We start from the raw sequence: 27,203 nt of genomic DNA, 5'->3' as shown, positions 1-27,203 counted from the left end.
AGTGAGAACATATGATGTTTGTTTTTCCATTCCTGAGTTACTTCACTTAGAATAATAGTCTTCAATTCTATCCAGGGTGCTGTGAATACCACTATTTCATTCCTCTTTATGGATGAGTAGACTTAAATCTAAGACCTGAAACCATAAAGATTCTAGAACATAACATTGTAAAAACCTTTGTAGACATTGGCTTAGGCAAAGACTTCATGACCAAGAACCCAAAGCAAATGCAACAAAAACAAAGGTAAATAGATGGCACTTAATTACACTAAAAAGCTTCTTCACAGCAAAAGAAAGAATCAAGAGTTAACAGACAACCCACAGAATGGGAGAAAATATTAGCAAACTATGTATTTGACAAAGGACTAATATCAAGAACTACAAAGAACTCAAACACATCAGCAAGAAACAATCCCATCAAAAAGTGGGCTAAGGACATGAATAGACAGTTCTTAAAAGAAGATATACAAATGGCCAACAAACATGAAAAAATGCTCAACTTCACTAATTATCAGAGAAATGCAAATCAAAATCACAATACAATACCACTTCACTCCTGCAAGAATGATCATAATGAAAAAATAAAAAAAAAAAATAGACGTTGGTGTGGGTGTGGTGAAAAGGGAACACTTTTATACTGTTGGTGGGAATGTAAACTAGTAACGACCACTATGGAAAACAGTGTGGACATTCCTTAACAAACTAAAAGTAGATCTACTGTTTGATCCAGCAATTCCACTAATAGGTATCTACCCAGAATAAAAGAAGTCATTATATAAAAAAGATACTTGCACACACGTTTATAGCAGCACAATTTACAATTGCAAGAATATGGGACCAGCTCAAATGTCCATCAATCAATGAGTGGATAAAGAAAATGTGATGTATATATATATATATATACACATATATGCACACAAACACACACCATGAAATACAAACTAGTGTTTTGCTCAGATTCGTCTTCCCATCTTATTCCATGATATTTTGCAAGCAATTATTTTCCCTGCAAGTCTGAGAACACAGACTTCTAATAATTATATTTTACATTAAAGTGAAAGATAAGAAGTAGATCAGAATTTTGATTTTTTCAGATTTATTAGCAAGGTTTCACAGTTGACTTACTTTGTATTTGTATAGTCATTTAACAGATGTTTATGTTTTTGATACCTTAGTTGTATAAATGACCTCTCATCTACTTCATTGAGATTATATAAAATCATAGTAAATTTTATTAGCATCTGTAAAACATTATGGGAGCTGGTAAAATGTGTTTTAAAGTGAATGTGAACTTGATAATTTTACAAACATAATTATTATTTAACATTTAACATAGGATTCTACAATATTTTATGGATCCCAGAATATTTTCTATGATATTACCGTGAGTTGAGAGTTTTATGTGCATATCAATTCAGAGGTAAATTTAGTTATAGAAATATTTCTCACCATTGCTTAGAGACCACAGTTTCTCTAAGTTACTTTACTTTAAAATAGTAAAACCATATCTAGGAAATATTCACAAAAATAGTAAAACTTTAAAAGTGAAGTTTTCTTTTTACCTCAAAGGTGACTAAATTACTAAGCAAAGTGGTTACAGAAAACTTATTCAGCATGAAAATGAATGACTTGAGTTCTCTTTTATATTTTCACCTTATTTTATGCAACCATTTACATACAAGTGACATATTTTCCTATTAGTAGACTTATTTTCAATGGTTGAGATAAAAAATTTAATAAAATAATAACTTCAATTGTAAATGGCTAAAAGTCAGATTGCCTAACAAGTCATTATTAATTAAACACTGTTTTCTTTTCTCTCTCTCTCTCTCTCTTCCTTTTTTTTTGAGACAGAGTCTGGCTCTGTCACCTAAGCTAGAGTGCAGTGGTGCAGTCTCGGCTCACTGCAGCTTCTGCCTCCAGGTTCAAGCAATCCTCCTGCCTCAGCCTTCTGAGTAGTTGGGACTGCAGCTGCAAACTTTTTTTTTTGTAGAGATGGGGTTTTACCATGTTGCCCAGACTGGTCTCGATGTCCTGGGCTCAAGTGATCCACCTGCCTTGGCCTCCCAAAGTGCTGGGATTACAGGCATGAGCCACTGTGCCAGGCTGATAACACCGTTTTTATTTAATCTAATTAAATGTTCATTCAGTGGTGGCAGCAGCACATTAAAGCTTGCTTTAAAAACACAATTTTAGTATTTCATCAAATTTGAAAATTTATATTCTACCACGTGTGGATAATGTGTTTAGGACATCTCATTTTAACAGAGCTCTACTGTGCTGAAAGAAGTGTGTGTAGTTTTATTAATAAATCATAGTGCCCAACACTTACTCTATTCAGAGGTAGTTAGTTATGACTACTTCACCACTCTGGCACAGGGAAACTTTGTATTCAGTTGGCACCATGCTTGAAAAAAACTCTCTTCTATAATTCAACTTACTCTGTTTCCTCCAGGGAGTAGGCTTAAAAAATAAATTCCTTCATAAACTTTAAAAAGTCTGAATAAATGTGATAGGTAAATACCTATTACTACAACAAAAAGTTTTCACTATAATCTAAGTTATTTTATGTATAATACTTTAACAGAATTTAGTTTAAAAACCATTCATTGACTTGATTTAAGTATGCTAGACACTGAAAATTGTAAAGCAAACAGTTTCAGGGGCAACTATTTCACCATTTAAGATCCCAAGGCATTTAACAACTCAACACTAAATATCATATTTCTTTAGGGAAGTAATGTTAAAAAAAAAGCCTTGTAAATATGAAATTATCCATTTATAAATAATTTGGAATGAAATCCACTTAAATTCTAGCAGAAAGCTGATGGACATGTTGCATATGAACATCCTCTAGCAGAAGTTTGTGAAACTATAATTAACTCTTAATATACAAACTATTAAAGAAAAACAAAATTATTCTGCACAATTGGAAAAGGAAGGAATAAGACTATATGTACAATCTGTTACTGGCAGTTAGTCTGGTCCACTAGTTACAAGAAATAAGAGCAAGCAAGTGATATTTATAGAAACAACTACACTTGGGGAGGGGAGTCCAATTATTGGTCTTGAAAACCAGAGGTTTCTAAAATTTCTTTAAACTATGTGGGGAGTTAATAAGTGCAGCCAGACATCATTTGTGGACAGAAAATAAGGGCAAAAATAAAGCAATGCTCAATGTTGCCCTTGAGGAAAAGCAAGATTTCAGAGGCTGTGTTTAAAGGAGCACCCAAAACAGCCTATGTGATGTTGACTCAACATGAGCAAAGAATTCAGCATAGGCTTGCTACTCTTTTGTCCTTTTCAAAGTTATTATTCTAAATACATCTAAAATTTCATTAAAGGAGAACATGAGGCCAGACCTCCACTTCCTGGCATCTATTGGCTTAGTCTTTCCTGTGTTTAGCTTTCCCTTAGATCTAGTTACCCAAATATAGAAGTTCATTAAGATGTATCTTTAGCCCAGAGGTTCTCTAAGTATAGTTTAAAAATGATGATTTGTGAGATAACTCCAGGAACCTTTTTTTATTTTAAAAGTTTAAAATATGACTTATCTCGTTTGAATAAACAAATGTTTCTTTATGTCTATTTTGCTGTCTCCTCAAAGCCAATCCAACTCAAATCTTTCAGTGACATATGTATTGAAAGATACCGTGTGTGTTTTTCAAACTACCTCTGAATGAAGGATGCAAGATGAATGGAGTGGTGTGCAGGACCACTGAAGGCTTGGTGACCAGAAAGGAAGCAACTACATTTGAATTAGGGCAGATCAGTGGTGAAAGAGGGAAGATAAATAAATATTTAGAACGTCTAAGCCTATAGGATTGATCAATAATGCCATTTGGCTGTGCAGTAGAGGGACAGGGAAAATGAAAATGACTTGGGCAATTCTAGCTTGATTGCTGGTAGTGATGCCACTCACCAGAACCCGATGAACAGTTTTGGGAGGGATCTTTGCATAGTACCAGTGAGCACAGGTGAAATTATATTCTCTTACTAGTCAAAGTGTTTGCTAAACCAAAAAAAAAAAAATGCTTATAGTCATACTTTAACAAAAAGCATTTCTGCCAGCCACCTAAGTTGGTGACTCAACTGCTCAATCATCATCAAGAAGTACTGCTTCTTCATGCGTGTTGTTACAGATAGTTACGCAGGCATGACTGGAGCAGGAGACGGCCCTCCCCGAACCACTAGGAATATCAGCTGATGGTTCAGCAATGATCACATTGCCTCTCTAAAAGTGATAAATTGGCAGCTGGCAACAGAAAGAGGGCATTTCCTGATGGTCCACACCTGTTGCACTAAAGTGAACACAGACGTCAGGGAGGCCATTTCCTGATGGTCCACACCTATTGCACTTAATTGAACACAGACGTCAGGAAGAAGCAACTTCTTGGGGATGTGCATGAAGAGACAACATGGTGGAGTATGACCTTCTGGGGACACACCACTGGAAAAAGGAAAAAAGCCTCAGGTGGGCATGTGTACGACTTCCTAGACACACTGCATGTGCCCACCTCCCAAGGGTAAGGAGGGCACTGCACATGCAGGCAGCCCACCCTAATGGAAGAATCATGGGAAAAGAATCTATAAAGTCCTAGGATCAAAGTAAACACCGCACTTGACCTTGGTGCCTGCTTGGGTCTTCTCCAAGCATACGTTCCTTTCCTTTCCTTCCTGTTCTAAGGCCGTTAAAAATAAACTTCCACTCCTGCTCTGAAACTTGTCTTGGTCTCTTTCTTTGCCTTATGTCCCTCAGTCGAATTCTTTCTTCTAAGGAGGTAAGAATTGAGGTTGCTGCAGACCTATATGGGTTTGTCACTGGTAATTTGGATACCTTCCACTGGTAACAATACGACCCTGAATTGTCCAGCACCTTTAGACATTTTCTTGAAGTGATTTTCAACATTCAATGTACATTATATTATGGTATCCTGGAGGGAAGGAGTCTTAAGAAGTCCCAACACCAAATTCCAAAACTTTAAAATCAGAATCTTCAGGAGTCAAGTCACAGTTACCAGCATTTAAAAAAACTTTTCCAAATGAATCTAATGTGAAACCATGGCTGAGTATTAAAGCACAAATTGTAATATCTTAAGAGTTGTCTTTCCTAGTGCCTGCTCCTCTTCCCTCAACCGTCACCCCTATCCAGCAAGAAGCAGCCAGATGACAATGGTGCCCCTCTTCTATTACCTATTAAAAGCCTGGAATGTTAGGGACAAGCTGCCCCCGACCCCCACTTCCACCCCAGTGCAGCTGACCCTTACTGGGAATACTCTGCAGCTGCATTCCTGGACCCTTATCTAGGCACTATAGCAAGGTCACCAGACTTGCTTACAGCCCTCCAGGCAGCATGGGGGAGGTCATGAGAAACATGCAGAAACCTAAGTTACATCCTCTTGTACATTCCTATATTGTAACCTGGTCACGAGATATGTGGTAATGTTAACTGACAAACAACCCCAGGGTCTCTCTCCCCCATATAAATCCCTCATTCTGTAAGCTCAATGCTGCTTCCTCTGACTGGTGGAGCAGCTCCGCAGGATAATAAGCTTACTCGCCTGACCCTGGGTCTCTCTCTCATCCTTTCTCTTGGCTAATCTTACCTTTTGGTGCCAAAACCCAGGCAGGGGATAGGCTCTGGCCGGGCGTCCTTAGAGGACTCCCTCTCTCTCTCGCCCTTTCTCTCTCCTATCATCCCTTACCCAGCCAACCTCCCCTTTCTGAACCCGCTGAAGACCCAAAGGATCTCTCAGACTCCCCCATTGTTGGTGACTTCATCCACCATCAGATCCTCTGCTTGGGGTGAGTAAGAGAGACTTTTGCCTATTACCCGGAACCCTTGACTGCCTCTTCACTCCCAAAAGACCCAGCACTGGGCCAAGGGCTTCCTCTGGCCTCCAGGCCTCTGGTTCCTCCGTTTCAGGGATGCCTGACTCGGCGGCTACCTCCTCTATTCCAGACAAGGCCCACGAGACAGGGGGTGCCCTCTCTCATCCTTGTCATCAGTTGTCTCTTCTTTCTCTACCACCACCTCCTCCATTCACTATGGGAGTCTCTCTGTCTACCCCTCCCAAGACCACCCCCCTTGGGTGTCTCCTCTGCAATCGCAAGGCTCTCGGCCTCCGTTCTGAGATCTGTTCTAAGAGGCTTATCTTTTACTGCAATACCGCATGGCCTCAATACCAATTGGACAATGGCTCCCAATGGCCCGAAAACAGCACTTTCGATTTCAATATACTTAAAGACTTAGACAACTTTTGCCGTCGCAATGAGAAATGGTGTGAGATTCCTTATGTTCAGGCTTTCTTCATTCTCTGTAACCACCCTTCTCTCTGTCAGTACTGCTCTACTTTCCAACTCCTACTCGCCAGCTCAAATCCTGACTCATCTCCTGCCACCCCACCCACAGCCCCAGCCGATGACTCTTCTTCCTTTAACCCCATGGATTTTCTCCCTCCCCGACAGCATCATGATCCTCCACTGCATGTCCCTGCTCCGGCTCTACCCCTCTCCCCTGCTCTCTCCAACCAGCCCGCTTCTGACTCTGAGTCCTCTCTGCCTCTGCCCCTCACCGGCTCTCAGGCCCAACGTGCTCAGCAACCAGCTCCCTTGCTTCTTCTCTGGGAAGTAGCAGGAGCCGAGGGGATCGTCCATGTCCACATCCCTTTCTCCTTCTATGATCTCATACAGATTGAAGCACGTCTCAGGTCCTTCTCCTCCGATCCCGATACTTATATCAAAGACTTTAAATATCTTACTCAATCTTATGAACTCACTTGGCATGCTCTCTACTTTATCCTTTCTTCTACCCTCCTTCCAGAAGAGAAGGAAAGAGTGTGGCTCGCAGCACAGGCATATGCTGATGATCTTCATTGGCAGGATCCTACTAAGCCTGTAGGAGCTGCTGCTGTTCCCCGGGAAGAGCCTTCCTGGGAATACCAGCCCACAGACCCTGGCCAAGCGTACTGTAGCCATATGATTACTTGCCTCATTGCAGGCCTTAACAAAGCTGCCCATAGGCTGTAAATTTTGAAAAACTTAAAGTAATTTCCCAAAAGGCAGATGAAAATCCTGCCCAATCCCTTTCCCGCCTTACAGAGGTTCTCCAAAAATATACCCACATCGAACCCACCTCCTGAGAAGGAACGATTGTTCTTAAAGCTCATTTTACTTTCCAATCTGCCTCCAACATCTGCCACAAACTTAAAAGGCTGAAGATGGTCCTCAAACCCCACAACAAGACCTCTTTAACCTGGCTTTCAAAGTCTTTAATAACAGGGATGAGCAAAATAAATTAGATAAAGCCCAAAGAGATCGTGGTAAATACCAGCTTCTAGCAGTGGCTATCCGTCAGCCTAGCCATAGTACCCAAGGGCACAAAAGACTCGATAGCAGCAACCCTCCTGGGCCTTGTTTAAGTGCGGCAAAGAAGGCCACTGGACGTGGGGATGTCCCAACCAATGAGTGCTGAAGAGCCCTTGCCCAGTCTGCCAGCAGATGGGCCACTGGAAGTCTGACTGTCCTCTCAACAGATGGATAGACAAGCCTGCTCCTCAGAGCCACCAATCCTTCAACAAGACAAAAAGTGAAGAATTGCTTGCACTCCCACAGCTCCTTGGCCTAGCTGCTGAAGACCGATGAGGCCCAGGGTCCCTGGCCCCTGGCCCCCAGCTCTCACTGCCATCACTGCATCGGAGCCCAGGGTAACTCTACTAGTATCAGGTAAGCCGATCTCTTTTATCAATGATAGTGGGACCACCTACTCAGCTTTACCTGAGTTCTCAGGACCCACTCATCCCTCTCAAGTCTCAGTTGTGGGTGTTGACGGACTCATCTCACGTCCACTTGCCACCACACCTCTTACTTGTTTCCTGTTTGATGCTGTTTTCTCACACTCTTTCCTTGTCATGCCTCATCGCCCCACCCCCATTCTAGACTGAGACCTTTCAGCAAAAGTTTTTCTTGCCCCCCTCAACCAGAGGCCCCTTCTGCTCCTCTCCGCTAGTCCGGCCCCTGACCCCTCTCCCCAGTACCCACTTCCTGCTTCTCTCATTAACCCTTCCATCGCAGCTCACCATGACCCCATCAAAATCCAGTTAAAAGACCTCTCCAAATTTCCCAACGTTCCTCAATACCCCATCTCTCTAACCCACCAAAAGGGCCTACAGTTCATCATAAACAAGCTCTGCTCACGTAGTCTTCTTAGACCAACACATTCTCCATATAACATGCCTTCCTCCCTGTTAAAAAGTCTGATGGCTCATACCAACTTGTTCATGACCTCTGAGCCATCATTCAGGCTGTCCTCCCTATTCATCCCATAGTCCCTAACTCCTATACACTTCTCTCTCTTGTCCCTGCCAACACCACCCACTACACCAAAACTGACCTGAAGGATGCCTTCTTTACCATTTCCCTATACCCTATTTGCTTTCACCTGGACTGACCCTGACACCCTCCAGTCACTACAACTCACATGGACTGTCCTCTCTCAGGGCTTTAGGGATAGCCCTCACTTCTTCGGATAAGCTTTAGCCAGAGAACTCACTTCCTTAAACCTGTCTCCCAGTCGTCTTCTTCAATACATGGATGACTTTCTTCTTTGCAGCCCCTCTCTAAAAGACTCTCAAACTCACACGGTCGCCGCTCTCTTAAACTTTCTTGCTATCAAAGGGTATAGGATCTCCCCCTCCAAGGCCCAAGTCTCCACCTCCATGGTGACCTACTTAGGAATTCAACTTTCCCCTGGGGCCCAGGCTATGACTCCAGCCGGGGCAGCATTAAAAGAAAATCTACCCCCACCCTCCTACAAAAGTGAAATCCCTTCCTTCCTAGGGCTAGCAGGCTTCTTTAGAATATGGATTTCCAATTTTGCCCTCTGAGCTCATCCCCTCTGTGAAGCAGCCAAAGGCTCTCTCAATGAACCCCTAAACCCCTCACATAACATACTCCCTAGCTTCCACAAACTCCAAACTGCTCTTGTCACTGCGTCAGCTCCATCCTTACCTGATATCTCCCAACCTTTCACTCTCCATAACTCCTGAAAGCTGAGGAATAGCCCTCGATGTCTTAGGACAACAGAAAGGAAATCCTCCTTCCTTTGCCCCTGTAGCTTACCTCTCTAAACAACTAGATAACACAGTCAAAGGGTGACCAACCTGCCTTAAAGCACTAGAAGCGGTGGCCAGCTTAGCTCTAGAAAGCAGGAAACTAACTTTCAGCCAGAATACCACCATCCGCAGTTCTCATAATCTACAAGATCTCCTCTCCTCCCGAGCATTAAGCTCCCTTCCTCTTTCCAGGATTCAATTACTCCATGCCCTCTTTATTAAAAATCTCAAATTCAGTCTTGCCAGAAGTGCTCCCCTCAACCCAGCATCCTTACTCCCCGTATCCTCTTCCCCTCCTACTCATTCTTGCACCGATATCCTGGACCGTGTACAGCCACATTTCCCAAACATTTCCTCCGAGTCTCACACTAACCCCGATGACTAATTATTCATAGATGGCTCCTCTTCTGGGCCCACTGGCTCCCTCCAAATTGCTGGATATGCAGTTGCTTCCCTTGACCAAGTAATTGAAGCCAAGACCCTACCCTCAGGATCCTCCTCCCAAAAAGCAGAACTCATAGCTCTCACCAGGGTCCTAACCCTTTCCAGAGGCAAACGAGCCAACATTTATACAGACTCCAAATATACCTATCACATTCCTCGTTCCCACGCTGTTATCTGGCAAGAGAGAGGATTCCTTACCACCAAAGGAACCCCTATCACTGATGGCCCCCTTATGTACCAACTCCTTCAGGTCGCACACCTCCCAGCTAAAGCAGGAGTTACACACTGTCGAAGACATCAAACAGGATCAGATGAAATCTCAAGAGGGACCAGAAAGAATGATGAGGTAGCTAAAGAAGCTTCCCTTTCTTCTGCCTTTGCCCCTCTCCTCCTTGTTACCCCAGCAACCCAACCCAACAACTCTCCCACCAAAAAAGCTTTGCTACTACAGCAAGAAGCCTCCTTTCAAGGGGACTGGATAGTCAAAAATCAAAAGCTCGTCCTCCCCCAAGAGCAAACCAAAGAAATTTTGACATCTCCTCACCAATCCTTCCATATATCAGTGTGCGCCCCCATACCTACTCGTTTGCCCTATTTCTCCTCCCCCCATCTATTCACCTCACTAAGAAACATAACCTCAAACTGTTGTATATGCTCTATTACTTCCTCCCAAGGCCCTCCACTCTCCCTCCATCCCTACACATCAGCTCAGAGGAACACTCCCAGGGGAGGACTGGCAAATAGACTTCACCCACATGCATCCTGTCAAGAGGACAAAATTTAGTCTTACTCTTATAGACACCTTCTCTTGGTGGGTAGAAGCATTTCCTACCTCTTCAGAAAAGGTCACAGAAGTCTCCCAAATTCTTGTAATAGAAATCATCCTTAGATTTGGTCTCCCTCGCTCCATACAATCAGACAGTGTCCCCTAGCTTCATCTCCCAAATCACTCAACAGTTTTCTCAGTCCCTTGGCGTCCAGTGGTGTCTCCATATCCCATACTGGCCCCAGTCATCCGGAAAAGTCAAAAGGGCAAATGGGATCCTTAAGGCTCAGTTAACCAAACTCACTCTTGAAGTCCCAAAACCATGGACCTCCCTTTTGCTCACAGCACTAGCCAGCATTAGAGCCAGTCCAAAAGCACCCTGCTTCCTCAGTCCATTTGAGTTAATGTACAGACTCCCTTTCCTCTTACAAAACAGGCCCCCTTCTAACTCTCAGCTAGGAGAATACCTCCCAACACTCTCCCTCATCTGCCATCTCCTCCACTAACAAGCCGACCAGACCTTCCCAAAACCCCACGATGGGGTCTCCAATCCCAGATAGACTTGCTCTCCAATTCCAATTAGACTCTTTAAGCAGCAGTGACACTTCAAAACCGTCAAGGTTTAGATCTCCTCACTGCCAAGAAAGGCAGACTGTGCATCTTTTTAGGAGAAGAGTGCTGTTTCTATACTAACCAGTCAGGACTAGTACAAGATGCTGTTCGACGAATAAGTGAAAAAGCTTCTGGCCAGGCACAGTGGCTCACGCCTGTAATCCCAGATCTTTGGGAGGCCAAGGTGGGCGGATCACGAAGTCAGGAGATCGAGACCATCTTGGCTAACACGGTGAAACCCCATGGTGAAACTCTCTACTAAAAATACAAAAAATTAGCCAGGCGTGGTGGTGGGCGCCTGTAGTCCCAGATATTCAGGAAGCAGAGGCAGGAGAATGGCATGTAGCATGAACCCAGGAGGTGGAGCTTGCAGTGAGTAGAGATTGCGCCACTGCACTCTAGCCTGGGCGACAGAGCAAGACTCTGTCCAAAAAAAAAAAAAAGGAAAAAAAAAATCTTCTGAAATCAGGCAGCGCCTTTCAGATTCCTAGCCCCAGTGATTTTGCAACTCCTGAGCACCCTGGCTACTGGCCTTCCTAGGCCCTGCCATTACCCTCTTCCTCCATTTAGCACTTGGCCCATGTCTCTTACATCTCCTTATCCAGTTTTTACAGGACCGTGTTAGAACCTTCACCAATGGAACAGTACAAGATATGATGCTACTCCAAAAACACCAACAGCTCCAGGAACGGCAGTCCCTATTATCCAGCCTCTCCCCACAACCATTGCCCCTATCCAGCAAGAAGCAGCCAGATGACAACGGCACCCCTCTTCTATTACCTATTAAAAGGCTGGAATGTTAGGGACAAGCTGCCCCAGACCTCCCCCGCCCCAACCCAATGCAGTTGACCCTTACACTGAATACTCTGCAGCTGCATTCCTGGACCCCTATCCAGGCACTACAGCAAGGTCACCAGACTTGCTTACAGCCCTATGGGCGGCATGGGGGAGGTCACGAGAAACATGGAGACACCTAAGTTACATCCTCTTGTAAATTCCTATATTGCAAGCTGGTCATGAGATGATATGTGGTAAGGTTAACTGACAAACAACCCCAGGGTCTCTCTCCCCCATATAAAACCCTCACTTTGTAAGCTCAGGCTGCCTCCTCTGACTGTGGTGAAGCAGCCTGGCAGGTTAATAAATTTACTCGCTTGACCTTGGGTCTCTCTCTCTCTTGTCCTTTCTTTCGGCTAACTTTACAGTGCCCTCATCCATTCTCTAATTATAATGTGTTTACACCTTTCCTCCAGCATGTCTCACATTTTACCTTGTCATCCTCTTACTTGTAGTATGTGTCTATGCCTCCCAGCATTTGACAGTACCTGAAGGTCAAAGCATATCTGCTGTTTTCCCTTACAATTCTATTCACTCAGCACATACTAGGCACAGAATAAATGCCATTCATCCCTACTTTTACTTCAGGTACATTTTAGAGATTTAAGATTTGTTGTATCTTTCCTATTATCCATTCTTGTTGCCTCGAGGCTTTCCTCTTATAAATCTAGTGGTATGCATTGCTTTGGGGGTAAGGACAAATTTATCTAGAACAGAGGAGATGTGGTTCAGTCTTTAGTTTTAAAATAAGCATTTCTAAGTAATAGCAGAGACAAAAGTCTGAAAGCCAACATAGTTTTAATTTAAAAGAAACTTGATTTTGCTACAGTTTTTTGGCCAGGAGTAAGTGAGGATGCTGTTTCGAAAGCTGGTCCTGGGCCGGGCGCGGTGGCTCAAGCCTGTAATCCCAGCACTTTGGGAGGCCGAGACGGGCGGATCACGAGGTCAGGAGATCGAGACCATCCTGGCTAACACTGTGAAACGCCGTCTCTACTAAAAAATACAAAAAACTAGCCGGGCGAGGTGGCGGGCGCCTGTAGTCCCAGCTACTCGGGAGGCTGAGGCAGGAGAATGGCGTGAACCTGGGAGGCGGAGCTTGCAGTGAGCTGAGATCCGGCCACTGCACTCCAGCCCTGGCGACAGAGTGAGACTCCGTCTCAAAAAAAAAAAAAAAAAAAGAAAGCTGGTCCTGCATCTTAAGCAGCACAGTGTTGGTCTTAGGGGCTAGAGTGTATTTTGCAGGAACCATAGAGTAGGCAAGAATGTGAGGTGGTGCAAGACTACTTTGTCTGGTTCAAAAAGTAAAAAAGAAGACTGAAAAAAGTAGGACATCTAACCCAAAGCAATGAATCTTTGAGAAGAGCCCAGCACACTTCCTTTCCAATTGATTTGTCCTACACCCATCCACGAGCTAAGCATTAGAGCAAAAATGACTGAGGGTAGCATCTAAGCCATTGGGACAAGGGGCACTGGTACGATGAGGATACAGTATCCCACAACTCCAGGGTAGTCTGAGAAAAACAAAGCAGAGTTCCTGAGAAGAGTGCAGTGGTGGCTGACAGAACCAGAAAGGGTGTTGTAGTGATATGTGGCCATGACATCAGAAGACTAAAATGAGCCTATAGATAATCCCTAGCAAATGTCTTGAGAACAGAGGCCAAAGCCCAAAGCTCAAGAATTAATGGAATTAATGGAATGACTACAGCTCAATGAAGGTTATTGACTACAGCTCAATGAAGGTTATAGATTAGTGCGGACTGATGACTACAAACCAGACTCACACTTTCATCCTCATCCTCACTCCTGACTCCCAGGCCATAATATTACATATATGTCCCCTACTCCTGAGGGATGGAAAAGAGGATGGGTAGGATAAGTTCAAACTGCTTTAATGGCTAACAAAATTCACCTTTATTCCCTTTTATTTTTAGCTGACATGTAAAAATTGTACATATTTATTGGTTACAGAGTGATATTTTGATACAAGTATAAAGTGTGTAATGATCAAATCAGAGTAATTAGCATATCAATCACCTCAAACATTTATCACTTATTTGTATTGGGAACACTCAAAATGCTTTTCTAGCTTTGAAAAAATATACAATAAATGATTGTTAACTGTATTCACCACATAGCACTATAGAACAGTAGAACAGAACTCATTCCTCCTATATTGCTAAAATTTTGTATCTGTTAATTAACCTCTCCCTATCCTCCTGTCCCCCTAACCTTCCCAGTCTCTCATAACCACAATTCTACTCTCTAGACCTATGAGCTTATTTTTAAGTCCCTGCATTTGAGTGAGAACATGACATATTTAACTTTCTGTGCCCGACTTACTTTGCTTAACATAATATCCTACAGGTTCATCCATGTTGGTGCAAATGGAAGGATTTCATTCTTTATTTTATGGCTGATTATTGTTGCAATGTGTGTACCACATTTTCCTTATCTCTTCATCTGTTTATGGATATTTATGTTGATTCCATATGTTAGCTATTGTGAATAGTGATGCAATAAGCATAGGGGCATGTGTATCCCTTTGATATACTAATGTCCCTTCCTTTAGATAAATAGCCAGTAGTGGGATTGCTGGATCATATGGTAGTTCTATTTTTATTTTTTTGAGAAACTTCCATAATATTTTTCATAATGGCAGTAGTAATTTATATTACCACAAAGAGTGTATAAGACTTCCCTTTTCTCTGCATCCTCATGAGCATTTTTTTCTGTGTGTGTTTTTGACGACAGCCATTCTAACTGGGATGAGATGATATCTCATAGTGGTTTTGCTTTCCATTTTCCTGATAATTAGTGATGTTGAGCATTTTTTCATTTACTTATTGGCCACTCAAAATTCATTTCAATAAATTGAAATTGTTTTTAAACCTTCTGGGGAAATAGAAGCTTAAGAATAGGGTACGGTTGAGCTATTAATGAATAAAAAACACTCTAGACACGTGACTGCATGAGCCATATACTTTATGCTGGATAGATATACATTTGTTGAAACATTTGTTGAGTGGCTGTAAGTTCTAGGCTTTATATTTCAGAAACACAGTGAGTGAGGAAGGCTAATAAGTAAACAGACAAGCAATATAAAAAAGGCTGAGAAGCAAGTCTCTGCATAATGACAGGAAAGTTAAGTCTAGACCTGACCCTAAAGGACTGGGACACTGGACAGGAGAAGCAGAAGAAAAGGTCAGGAAACAAACTATGAAGAAGGCAATATCTGAAGTGAATATCAAAGGATGAGAAAATATTGGATGCCTGCTGGAGAAAGGTGCCAAAGAAGAGGTGAGTATTCTAGGTAAAGGAATCAATCTGCAAAAGCAAAAGTCTGGTGACTTGAAGGAATGTGTCAGGCACGGGGTACTAAGACAGTATCAACAGCAATGAAGAGAACAGGAAAGATTCAAGAGATAATTAGAAGGTACAGTAGGCTAGGATAGCAATTAAATGAATGTGGAGCCCTTAGGAGAAGCTGTCAGGATCACTCCTGGATTTTGGTTTTGAAAACCTGAGTGAGTGGTGGCTCCATTAATAAGATAAAGACAATTAGAGAAGAAACCATTTTCTAGACCTGTTGAGTTTGAGGTTCTTAGGACACACATAACGTGAAATATCTGAAATACTGACTTGGAGCTCAGACAAGAGGTCTGAGTTAGATTGAAAGTTTAGATTGACTCATGGGTAGTAGCTGAAGCTCTGGGTGGGGATGAGTTTGCTTAGGAAAAATGTATAAAAGAAGAGACAATAATTAAAATCCTTTAAAAAAGCACTTGAAGGGGTGGGCAGGCCATACAAAGAAGAATAAGAGTGGCCTGAAAGGGAGAAAAACTAGGAAGCCAGGGGAGGAGTGAGGCTGGAGAAGCTGGGAAAAGTCAACAGTGTGGGTTGCAACACAAGAATCAAGTGCATAATGTCATGGTGTTCACTGGATTTAGCAGGGGTCATCGATGCCCATAACAAGAACAGTTTCCGAGGAACTGTGGGAGTGAAAGTCGGACTGTGGGTTAAAGACTGACTGGTAAATGAGGAAGTGGAGACCGTTTTTTCAAAGCAGCATGACTGAACAATGGAAGAGGGCGTGATCGATTATAAATAGTGAGGAGAACAGGGTAAAGCTGCATCACTGACCAAACAACAAGGAAACAGAACATGGGAGCATCAGGATCAGTAACTCACCACAGGAATTCCTACTCCTGGGAAATCGAATTCTTCACTAGTGGCTGACTGTGACACACATTTTCAAGAGCTAACCTCAGACCCCAAATCTTAAGAATATGGGCTTTTTTTCCCACTCTCATTCACATTCTGCAGTTACCCGTAGTATTTTACAATATTTTCAGATGTAATTTTACTAATTTCTAAAAATACTTCATATCTTCAAAAATAGTGGGAAAATCATGACTAATAAATCCACCACCCTTAAAATATATTGTTCAAAAGTGTTTTTCCAATGACTCCATAAATTGGTAAGATCTAGCCACATTTCATATTATTTTCTAAAAATATGCTAAATATGAGACAATGGGTCTAAATCATTCTCCAAAATATTGATGATTTTCTTCCCTTTCAAACTGGCTAAACTGATAATTATACTATCTTATGCCTCAGGCTGAGGAGGTTATATTGTAATGTCTGGGAATATTTACTATAATTTAGAATTCAATAAAAGGACAAATGTTTCTAAGAGATATGGAATAACATATTAATAACAGTAACTGTTGATCAAAAAAGCTGATTTCTCCGATATGTGATCAAGGTATGGGATTTAGGTTATATCCATAAACTTAGTTTTGGCCAGGTGGCCTTAGCTGGGTGATAACTGGATGTTTAAATTAAGTTTTTCATACCTGGGTCATAATACAAACTTGAAGAAACTGCGCTGGTATCCTTTTAGGCTCTCTGACACAGAAGGTTGTCTTTAAATAACTAGCGCAATGACTAGTATTAAAATATTATGGTACAGAAAAGTTTAGTTACGTGTATTTCTTTGTTTACTGACACACCCCAAAATAAAGCTGCCAAGGTAGTTCAAGATCTTATCACTATTCAGAAACTTCTGGCAACACACCAACTGGCTAAAGGTTAATAACACAAATACAGATCTTGGAAGTATTTATTGTAGATTATGTAGGAATCCGGTGCTTGATTCTCACCAGGGTATCCCTTTTGTGTATAGGAAAATTCCAGAATATAACAGATAACCAAGCACCAGTACCTCTGCAACAAATATTTTTCATTCCATATATCTCTTTTACAAGGCATGGGAGAAGAGAACTTGAAAGTTATTAAAGATAATTAACTATATAAAATAACTTACTATTAAATAGACGAATGCCCTGGAACCCTATAATAGAGACTCTGTCCCTATTACATGAACCAGGTTGACTATGAGAAGAGAGTATACGGCATAAGAACTACAACCTATCTACCACCACACCCAACTACTTGGCCCATAGTGGAAACTCTGTATTTGTTCCGCAAAATAATAAATGATTTAGTGAATACTACTGCTTTCAGTGGAATCTCAGCAGATTAGGCATTATCAGGTTTGAATTCAGCAGATTCTGAAACTATCGTAAGACATTCTATTACCAGGCCATACTATCTAATATACTACCAAGTTAGCTTAGTGCCATGAAAAGAATGTAAAGTAGGAATAGAAAAACCAGGCCCCATCCTGGGTCACCACGCAACTGGCATGAATGTGGAGTGACTTGCACATACCTTCTAAGGCCTAAGGCTTTTGTTTCCCCTTTTGAAACTGGGATGATAACTGCCATTTCCCAGATGTGACTGTGCGTCAGATGAGACTGAATCATAGTCAGCTAAGGATAAAAGTGGCATCAGAAATCAGACTCAAGATGTAAAAACAAATGAGGAAGTTAAGGCTCAGAGACAGTGAGTTGCCCAAGATCATAGCAGATAGTTAGAAAGCTCAACTGGAAGCTATTCATGATAATTGAATAGATTATTATACTTACATAGCAATTACATTATACACAACAAGTTTTGTTTTTTTTTTTGTTTTTTTGTTTTTTTAGAAAAGAAATACAAGCAATGGCAGTAATTAATTACATTGTCACTGGGAAGCGTCCTTCTTTTTTAGGGACCCTCACAATCACCTAATCAAATATCTACTTTTACAGATGAGAACCTCAGAGTACAGCAACTGGAATGAGAACTGAGGTCTCCTTTTTCTAATAAAAATGCCATTTTATTTTCAAAAGCACTTATATATTATAAAGGGCTTTAGAGTATAAACGGTGGAGATGAAAGTTGAGATAGAAAATCATTGTGCATAGAGTTTGAGAGACTGAATGGTGCAACTGCTTTTGGACCTGTGTGGCTGTAGACATTTATTTGCACGAGTTATTTATTTCTTTATTTATAGTGTAGGGGGTGGCAGCCGGAGGGGACAATGAAAGGGTGGAATAGTACGTATATTCTGCCTAGATCTGAGAGTCAGGACTTAAATCTGTTAGGAGAATGAATTAGCTATTGAAGTTGAAAAGGACTTTCCCATGAAATTTATTGTGAGATTCAGTGCAAAAGTACTGCCATTTAGGGTGTAGATGTCTACGTGTAATATTAAGAATTGTACTTTAGGCATTTATATTACTGTGATCTCAACTTTGCACACAAGCTGGTATGATCCAAGACAGTTGGATTATGTATAAGTAGTAATAAAACTACAGATGCACTCTCACTTAAAGAAATTGATGCAGTTTGTATCTTGGGGTCATTTTCCAAACAATGTATAACCTTAGTACATTTAATCTCTGTACTGTTGTTAAATTAATATTGCTTAAACAGAACTTTGTAACTCTATTTTCAGAATCCTTTGTGTCCCTCCTCTATGCCGATGGAATAAGCTCTTTTGGCTTCTGTCTACTGCTTTATCCAGAAATACTGCCCAAGTAGATGCAATAAAACAAAAAGCTTAGTGGAGCATCAGATATGCTGAGAGTGTAATCCTGGCTTCATCATTTACTGACTTTGCAACCTTGAGCAAATTCCACATACAAGCCTCATGCTAACCAAAGCAATGCAGGTCAGCTCCTGACTCTGTTATAACATTTGGCCCAGAAATGTTAGGAATGATAATTAGAATGTTGAGATGTATGGTGTGAGGAAAATTATGATAATGAAAAGCAGGAAGAGGAGATCCTTGTAAGTTCTGTGCTTTCTTGCTTTCATTGCTTTTGCACATGGTTTTTCAGCAGAGGGAAATGCTCTTTATTTCTATTATAAAACTTAACAAAGTTTTAAAGACAAAACTTATATCCTACCTTTTAGAGTCTAGCAAAGGGTCTTGCAATAATGCTTCTTTGTCATGACAATAATGATTAATAAATATACCTGATATTAGAGGAGCATCTTCCAGGAAGAAAACATAAGTCAGATATAATATACCATTGCCCATGCTGTTAAGATGATACTTAATATTTGTACTTCTGCTAATTGAAAAGTGTGAAATCGTATGGTGTGTGTGTATATGTACATCAAAATACATCTTTACAATTCTTTAGGTGGCTGTTTAGATTCATCTTATGTCCATATTATATTCTAGAACCTTTTGTTGCTGGGGGAACCAGTTTCCCCCTCAAGCTATGTTTTCCCATGCACAATTAGAGACAAAAATAATTAGAGGAAGCTCTGTTCAGAGAGAAGGGGAAATGTATTAAAAATTAGTCAATATCTGTTCTATGGTAGGAAGAACTAAATCACTATTTTAAACCTATCAAAGAAAAAACTTTGAAGTCTCACTTCATGCGTCATTTAAATACTTGGCAGTTACTTGGCCGGGCGCGGTGGCTCAAGCCTGTAATCCCAGCACTTTGGGAGGCCGAGATGGGCGGATCACGAGGTCAGGAGATCGAGACCATTCTGGCTAACACGGGGAAACCCCGTCTCTACTAAAAAAAAAAATACAAAAAAAAAAAAAAAAAAACTAGCCGGGCGAGGTGGCGGGCGCCTGTAATCCCAGCTACTCCGGAGGCTGAGGCAGGAGAATGGGGTGAACCCGGGAGGCAGAGATTGCAGTGAGCCAAGATCACGCCACTGTACTCCAGCCTGGGCGATAGAGCGAGACTCCATCTCAAAAAAAAAAAAAAGAAAAAAAAAAATACTTGGCAGTTACTCATCTCACATAAACATGGCCCCTTTCCAGTGTGTAGAAAAAGTGATTCTTTTCAATGACATGTATATATGATTTGAACTGAAAGCAATTCACTTTTCTTTAGACATCAATGTGTGTATATGAAACTTACGGTGCCAAGGTCAATGATGAAGCAGTCACCCTTGTTGAAACTGTCCCAGCTAAGAGGAACTTCTGTGGCTCTCACCACTCTACGACCCTTCACATGTAGGAGCCTCTTGGCTGTCAGGTCGTTCGTAAGAACATGGTTTAATCCAGATGCTACGCCTCCAGCCTGATGAATGGAGGGAAGACACACAAAAAACAAAGAGAAAACTGATGAAGTGTCTACCTAGACAAAGCAAAGCACAATAATACCGCCAGTGTTTGTGTCAAAACTGTACTGTCAGGCCGAGTTAAAATAGCCACCTATTCCATAAGACAAGAGAGAACCCCTTGGTAATCAACAGATTGTGTTTGGTCTCTTTATTCTTTCTGTTTCAACCACTCAATTGACAACTGCAAGTATTTACTGAGAACCTTCAGTGTATAAAATGCTGCTGCAAAAACAAAAAGAAGAAGCCATAGCTCTTGCCCTTTGGACACTAATGATCCCCAAATCATTACTGAGCAAGAAGGCAAAGATTTCAGGGAAGAAGGTGACAGGTGGCTAAAGGAGGGTCAGAGATAACACGTACAGATGACAGCAGCCAGAGGAGAAGGCACCCAAAAGTTCACACTGGTACAGGGTTGGGACAGAGATGGTTATTGAGTGCTGGCCAGGAATGGGCTGATCTTGTGTATAGTCCTTGTTTTTACATTTAAAGTAATCAAATGTCTTCTATATTTTCTGGTAAACAGGTCTTACTATTAATAAATATGCTAGGCCTGAGTGTTTTTACTGTAAGCTAGGAGAGATGCAATATCTTGACTGTACATCCCCAGCCAAAATAAAACAAAATAAAATGAAATACAATCACACTGAATTAAAGAAACGCTTAAGAAAAAATATTAATTGTATCAACTACCTCTTCTTATATTATTTGCAATCATCTTTTACCATTTCATTTTTTCAAATTAAATGATATGAACCATATCCTTATTTCTACAATTAATTATAATTAATTAAATGTGCATAACTGAGCTGCAGAATAAACAAAACTGTCATTGATAGATTAAAGACCTATATAATAATGGTAAGGAAAATTAGAGCTAATTTGTCATTAGCACATTCTTTTCGATTGACTTTAAATTTCCACCATTCTCCAAGAAAAATTGGTATAGATTAAATGTTAATTTCAGGACAATTAAAACCTCAAATTAAAAAAAATATATATAATGATTTCCCAGTTCATAATTTTACAATGACTGCCACATTTCTTGGTTGAATAAACTAAGCATTATATAATTAAATAAATACAAGTTTTCATCTATGTACTACTGCTTTGAGACGGAGTTTCACTCGTGTCTCCCAGGTGGGAGTGCAATGGCATGACGTCGGCTCACTGCAACCTCTGCCTCCTGGGTTCAAGCAATTCTCCTGCCTCAGCTTCCCTAGTAGCTAGGATTACAGGTGCATGTCATCACACCCAGTTAATTATTGTATTTTTAGTAGAGGGGATTTCGCCATATTAGTCAGGCTGGTCTCAAACTTCTGACCTCAGGTGATTCATCTGCTTTGGCCTCTCAAAGTGTTGGGATTACAGGCGTGAACCACCACGCCCGACCACAGTTACTTTATTATTTAATTTATTCCTTAATACAACAGCTGTATGAGGAAGCTGTTATAATATTCATTGTTTGGGGAAACTGAGCACAGAAAGCTCTGTATTTTCCCTAAAGCAAAAAAGTCATATGTGGCAGAAATGGGTCCATAACTAGGATGGTGTCACAGTACCTGCTTTTAGTAACTACAAGACTCAACTTATTTAAAATGTTGAGTTCACTGACATAAAGGAAGTTTCAGTATAATTTGTCATAAACTGTAGGAGCTCATGTGAATCAAATACAATGAGAGGTAATAGTTTTGTATTTAGGGTAGTTCATAGCCTAGAAAAAAATAATGATTTCAAGAGACATAAGAGAACCTATAATGTATAAATGTTTTGTTCTGATCTCAATAGTATCACAAAATATTCAACCAAGACTCTGAACAGGTAAAGGTGTAAATAAACCTTGTCATCTTAGTAAGTGGAGTTGGTATTACAGTCAGAATTGTAGTGAAGCTCTAAGGTTTCAGGTCTTCACTAGGGTAGCATGCTGACAAGGCGGGGCAGTGGGATGTGCAGAAGACTTGCTGGAGCGTGTTTGATTTCGGAAATCTGTGATGTTTGTCTGGGGAGGGTATTCCTCACACTTGAACTGAACACATGTGGAGGGGTGGGTTGTAGGAATGGTGAAGGGAGGGCCAGTCTGGAAAGATAACTGGGAGAATGACCAAAAAAGAACAAAACAAACAAACAAACAAACAAACAAAAAAACCTGTCCTATACTGAAAGCCGCCTTAAAGGGATAGAACCATTTAACTATTTGTTCTTGTTTATTTTCAGAAGTAAAGCCAATTGATCAGTGTTTCAGACCAATGTGGGTAAATTGTGTATGTGCATGTGTGTAGTTTACCTGCAGAATTCTCAGCTCAAAAGTTTCATCTGTATCCCTTCTAAGATCAAACCACACTATTTTGGAAATACATGTATAGTTCTTTACAGCAACTAAAAGTATAATTATTATAAATACTGTATTAATATATTCCAGAACAACTGAGATTTTGAAGGCTTAGGTTACTTGCAGAAACTTCAGAGATTCTCTAGAATAGCAAAAATGAAAACTTTTAAGACCCAAATTACCAAAATTTAAATGTTGAAATAGCTATAAAATACTAAAATGTTGTCTTGTGAAGACATAATTGAAAGCGCTTTTAAAAAATTAACCTATCAAATTAAATTGTCACAATATTTCACATATTGTACCACACATTTCACAAACATTTATTGAACACCTACTGTATTCAGCAGGTACTGGGGATATATCCATGAACAAAACAGATTAAAACAACAAAAAAACCCACAAAAAACCGTGCCCTCAAACAACTGTCATTCTATAAAGACAGGAGGTATGAATGGACAAGAGGAGAAAGGAATTCATAATGGAAAGTGAGGGAGCTGCTTACCTTGTATTTCAGACCGCCTTTGAAATAGCTAACAAAGTCAGTAGACTCATATCCTTGAAGTTCTCTATTCTGCACTGGCTTGCCACCCAAATAGTCATCCATCTGAACAGTGAAGATGGCAGCAGCTGTGCTTTCATCCTGGGAACACTCCTTTCCTAAAACAGTGAACAACAGCACCTCAAATATCAAGCAAGAAGAAGGATTAAGGCAGAATTTCTGATATGAAAGGAGTCAGAAATTTTCATTTCAATTATGTGTCAATACAACAGTCTTCTACAGAAAGATCTTTTAGCTAAAATAGTGTAATATATTATTTTGCTAAAAATTAACAATTTTTTTGACTATTTTTTTTTTTTGTTTTGAGAGATGGCGTTGCTCTGTTGGCAAGCCTGGAGTGCAATGGCGTAATCATAGCTCACTGTAATCCCAAATTCTGGGGCTTAAGCAATCCTCCTGCCTCAGTCTCACAAGCAGCTTGGACTACAGGTGCATGCCACCATGCTTTGCTAATTCTCAAAAAAGTGTTTTGTAGGGAAAATGTCTCTGTGAGGCCAGTCCTCTGGCTTTGGCCTCCTAAATTTTGGGGGATTACAGATGTGAGCCACCGTGCCCGGCCTGTTTTTGTTTCTGCTTTTTCCAATCCCTTTTAAAATTTTAAAAAGAAACACTGCTGTGTGAAGTTGCTCAGGAAGATAAAACAATCTATTCCAATGAGATTTAAGTAAGCATTAATTTGGTAAGGTCAATAAGATCAGGCTATGAAAACATTTGACAACTGGTTTAGCCTTTGTTAGGATAAATCTTTGGTTTTATGATATGTCAACATGTTAATTAATGTTTGTGAGAAATATGAACATCATGAGCCATAATTAAGTAAGTGGTTTTTACAATGCGAAAACAAATATAATTTAATTTTACCCCCATTTTTTTGGTCTTTTTCCCTAATTCACTATCTGATTGGTTTTGTTTGAATGAAATAATGATCTTTAGAGGAAAGGAAGAGCAAAGGAAGCAGCATGCTAACATTTATTAAGTGTTAATGTACTTGGTATTGTTCCAGGTGTTTTACATACAACATACATTTAATTTTCACAATTGTAATACAGATCACATCCAGGTAACTTCACTAAGGTCAAAACAATTAGTAAGAACGAGTGTCTGTAGTGTACATAAAGGTCACAGTACGGACAGTCAGGAGGGGTACTCACATTTTATGGAAAACACTTCAAACTCTTTACTACATCCAAGCTGTAATAAAAATCTTAAATGACTCTAGAAATAATAATGGCCAACATTATACATTTATAGTACCCCTATGGGCCAGACACTGTGCCAATGTTTTACATGGATGATCTCATTTAATCTTCAAGCAACCTCATAAAGCAGAACCTATTTTCTACTAGATTGGAACAGAGAAAATGGAGGCTTAGAGAGGCTGGGTAACTTTTCTGAGGTCATAAAGCAACTTTTGGGAGAAAAGGACCAGATGTAGGTTTGTGTGACTCTGAAGCACAGGTTCTTAAAAGCTACAGTACACTTGTGGGTAATTTTTTGTACTCAGGCTCTCATTAGCAGTACAATTTTATAGTGACAAGGTATGTTAATTTCTTCCATGGATAACTGATGCATAAAAGCTTAGAAGCTGTAATAATTTAATAGTTCACATGAACAACCCTAATTGAGAGTATTCACCAAAGTTGAAGAAGGGAAATCAGTCAGCTGTATTAAAGAAAGAATCAGATTTCTTACAATTCCCCCTCTTACTCTCAAAGGAGACCCATATACCAAGTATCTTCTGAGGGGGGAAAACAACAACAACAAAAAAACTCAGTAGCTAGAAGACTACTTGACATGATAACAATTTTGTGAACTTGCTGTGGTCAAAGTTAAGTATTTAACACACCAGCAATTTTGCAATCTGAAACGACTCTGGTGTCATTCTGCTGCCAATTTGGGATCCAAACCCTAACTGAGAATACTGTAAAGACGTAGATGTAGATTTTTATGATGCTTTAAGAGATAACTTGGAATCAAGATTAACATCAAAGGTGTTGTATTTGACATAAACATCGTTACCTGACTGCAAGTTGAAACCTGAATCTCTTTAGGTAGATGTAAATGGACAGGCATGAAGTTAATGAATGAACTGAAAATAAGTTAATTAAATTATGCTATCGTTTGCTGATGCTTATGTAATGTGGGTGGCCAGGGGATATCTGTATGAATAAAACAGGCTGCCTGAAAGAGGTTGACGATCTTGATAAAGCCAATGTCAGTCTTGGGATGCAAAAATTAGAATCAAATTCAGTTGTAGCATGATGGAATTCCAGAAAGTGTTTAGAAACTTATGAACTTTGTGTATAAAGTCTGCTTAAGAATCAATTTAATTTTCCCCTATGAATGTGCTTACGATTTCCATTTGTTGGTTCCCTACACTGATTTTACCGGTATCTTTTATGTTCTGTTATACTATGTTGTGCCATGTTATTTTATATTACGTTAGACTTGTGTACATCCTGCAAATTACTATAAGTATTTTGTAGATGTAATGATTTTGTAGATAAAAAGAGGAGCTTAAAACTAGGTTAATCCAACAGCCATTCATGGTAAAATAAAATAAGCCAAATTAGGAATAGAGAGGAACACCTTCAAATGATAATTAGAATCAACAAAAAACGTAGCGCCAACAATGCTGAACAGTAAAAGACTGAATGTTTTTCCCATAAAATCCGGAAAATGGGTGTGGACTCTCACCACTCTTATTCAACATAGTACAGGAAGTTCTAACCACTGCAATAAAATAAGACAAAGAAAAAAAGGCATACAAATTTAATATGAAGAAATAAAAAGTCTCTATTTAGAGAAAACAATATTGTTTACATAGTGAACTCTAAGAGAGCTACCAAAAAAAAAAAAAAAAAAAAAAACTCTCCTAGAAATAAAAAGTACATTGAGCAAATTAGCAGGATACAAGATTCATCAGTAACACAAAAAATCAGTCACATTTCTACATAGAAACAATGAACATGTTGAAAACTGAAATTAAAGGCGCAATGCTATTTACAATCACTCCAAAGAAACTGAAATACTCAGGCATATAGTTTAAAAACATATACAGGAATTGTATGCTGAAAATTACAAAATGGCATGCAAAATATCAATGAAGACCTAAGTAAATATAAACATTTAGTGTTCATGGATTTTAAGACTCCACGTAATAACGATTTCAATCCTTCACAAATTGATCTGTAGGCCTAATGTTATTCTTATCAAAATCACAGTAAGGTTTATTATAGACATACACAAGCTTATTCCAAAATTTATATAGTGTGGCACAGGCCCTAGAATAGCTAAAATAATCTTGACAAACAAGCATAAAGTGGGAGGAATCACTCTACTTGATACTAAGGTTTACTATACAGCTAATGTGATTAAAACAGATTGATATTGTTGAAGGATAGACACAGATCAATAGACCCAATTTCCCCCAGTAGTGACACTTTGTAAAATTACAGTATGGCTTAGTATATTAACATATAGTACAGTATAGCACTGAATACCACAACCAGGATATTGGCATTGATATAATCCACCTATTTTATTCATATTTTCTCAGTTTTACTTGTATTCATGTGTGTGTGTGAATTTAGTTCTATAAAGTTTTATCACATGAGCAAATTTATACATCTGCTATTGCAATCAAGATGCTGTATAGTCCCACCAAAAACATCCTTCATGTTGCCCTTTTATAATACACTCTTCTCCCGCCCACATCATCCTCTCTTCACCCTATCAATACATAACCAATGGCAATGCCAAATCTAAAATTTTGTCATTTCAAAAATTTTATGTAAATGGGATCATACAGTATAAAGCCTCTTAGGATTTTTCGCTCAGCATGATTCCCTGGAACTTCGTCCAAGTTGTTGTATGTATCAATAGTTTGTTCCTTTTTATTGCTGAGTGGTATTAGTTGGTACAGATGTACAACTTGTTCAACCAGTCATCTGTTGAAAAGCATCTGGGCTGATTCTAGTGTTTGCTTATTCAAATAAAACTGCTGTGGAAATTCAGGTACAGGTTTTTATGTGAACACAAAACTTCATTTTTCTG

General features: G+C 39.9%; 1 protein-coding gene across 1 annotated transcript in view; it reads right to left on the bottom strand.

Moving 5' to 3' along the window:
- The window catches only part of SCIN (scinderin), an 85,445-nt gene that overhangs the window by 54,498 nt on the left and 3,744 nt on the right, over positions 1 to 27,203 (bottom strand). Inside the window, exons 2-3 of the mRNA XM_033193155.1 lie at positions 23,091 to 23,245; positions 20,055 to 20,216 (exon numbers count right to left, since the gene is read on the bottom strand). Of these exons, the coding sequence (XP_033049046.1) occupies positions 20,055 to 20,216; positions 23,091 to 23,245 (317 nt within the window). The remainder of the gene's footprint in view (positions 1 to 20,054; positions 20,217 to 23,090; positions 23,246 to 27,203) is intronic.

This window comes from Trachypithecus francoisi, unplaced genomic scaffold (assembly GCF_009764315.1).
Source record: "Trachypithecus francoisi isolate TF-2019V2 unplaced genomic scaffold, Tfra_2.0 Lachesis_group4, whole genome shotgun sequence".
In the NCBI taxonomy this organism is placed as follows: Eukaryota; Metazoa; Chordata; class Mammalia; order Primates; family Cercopithecidae; genus Trachypithecus; species Trachypithecus francoisi.
Note: the sequence above shows the minus strand (reverse complement) of the source record. Positions and strands in the feature narration are given on the sequence as shown.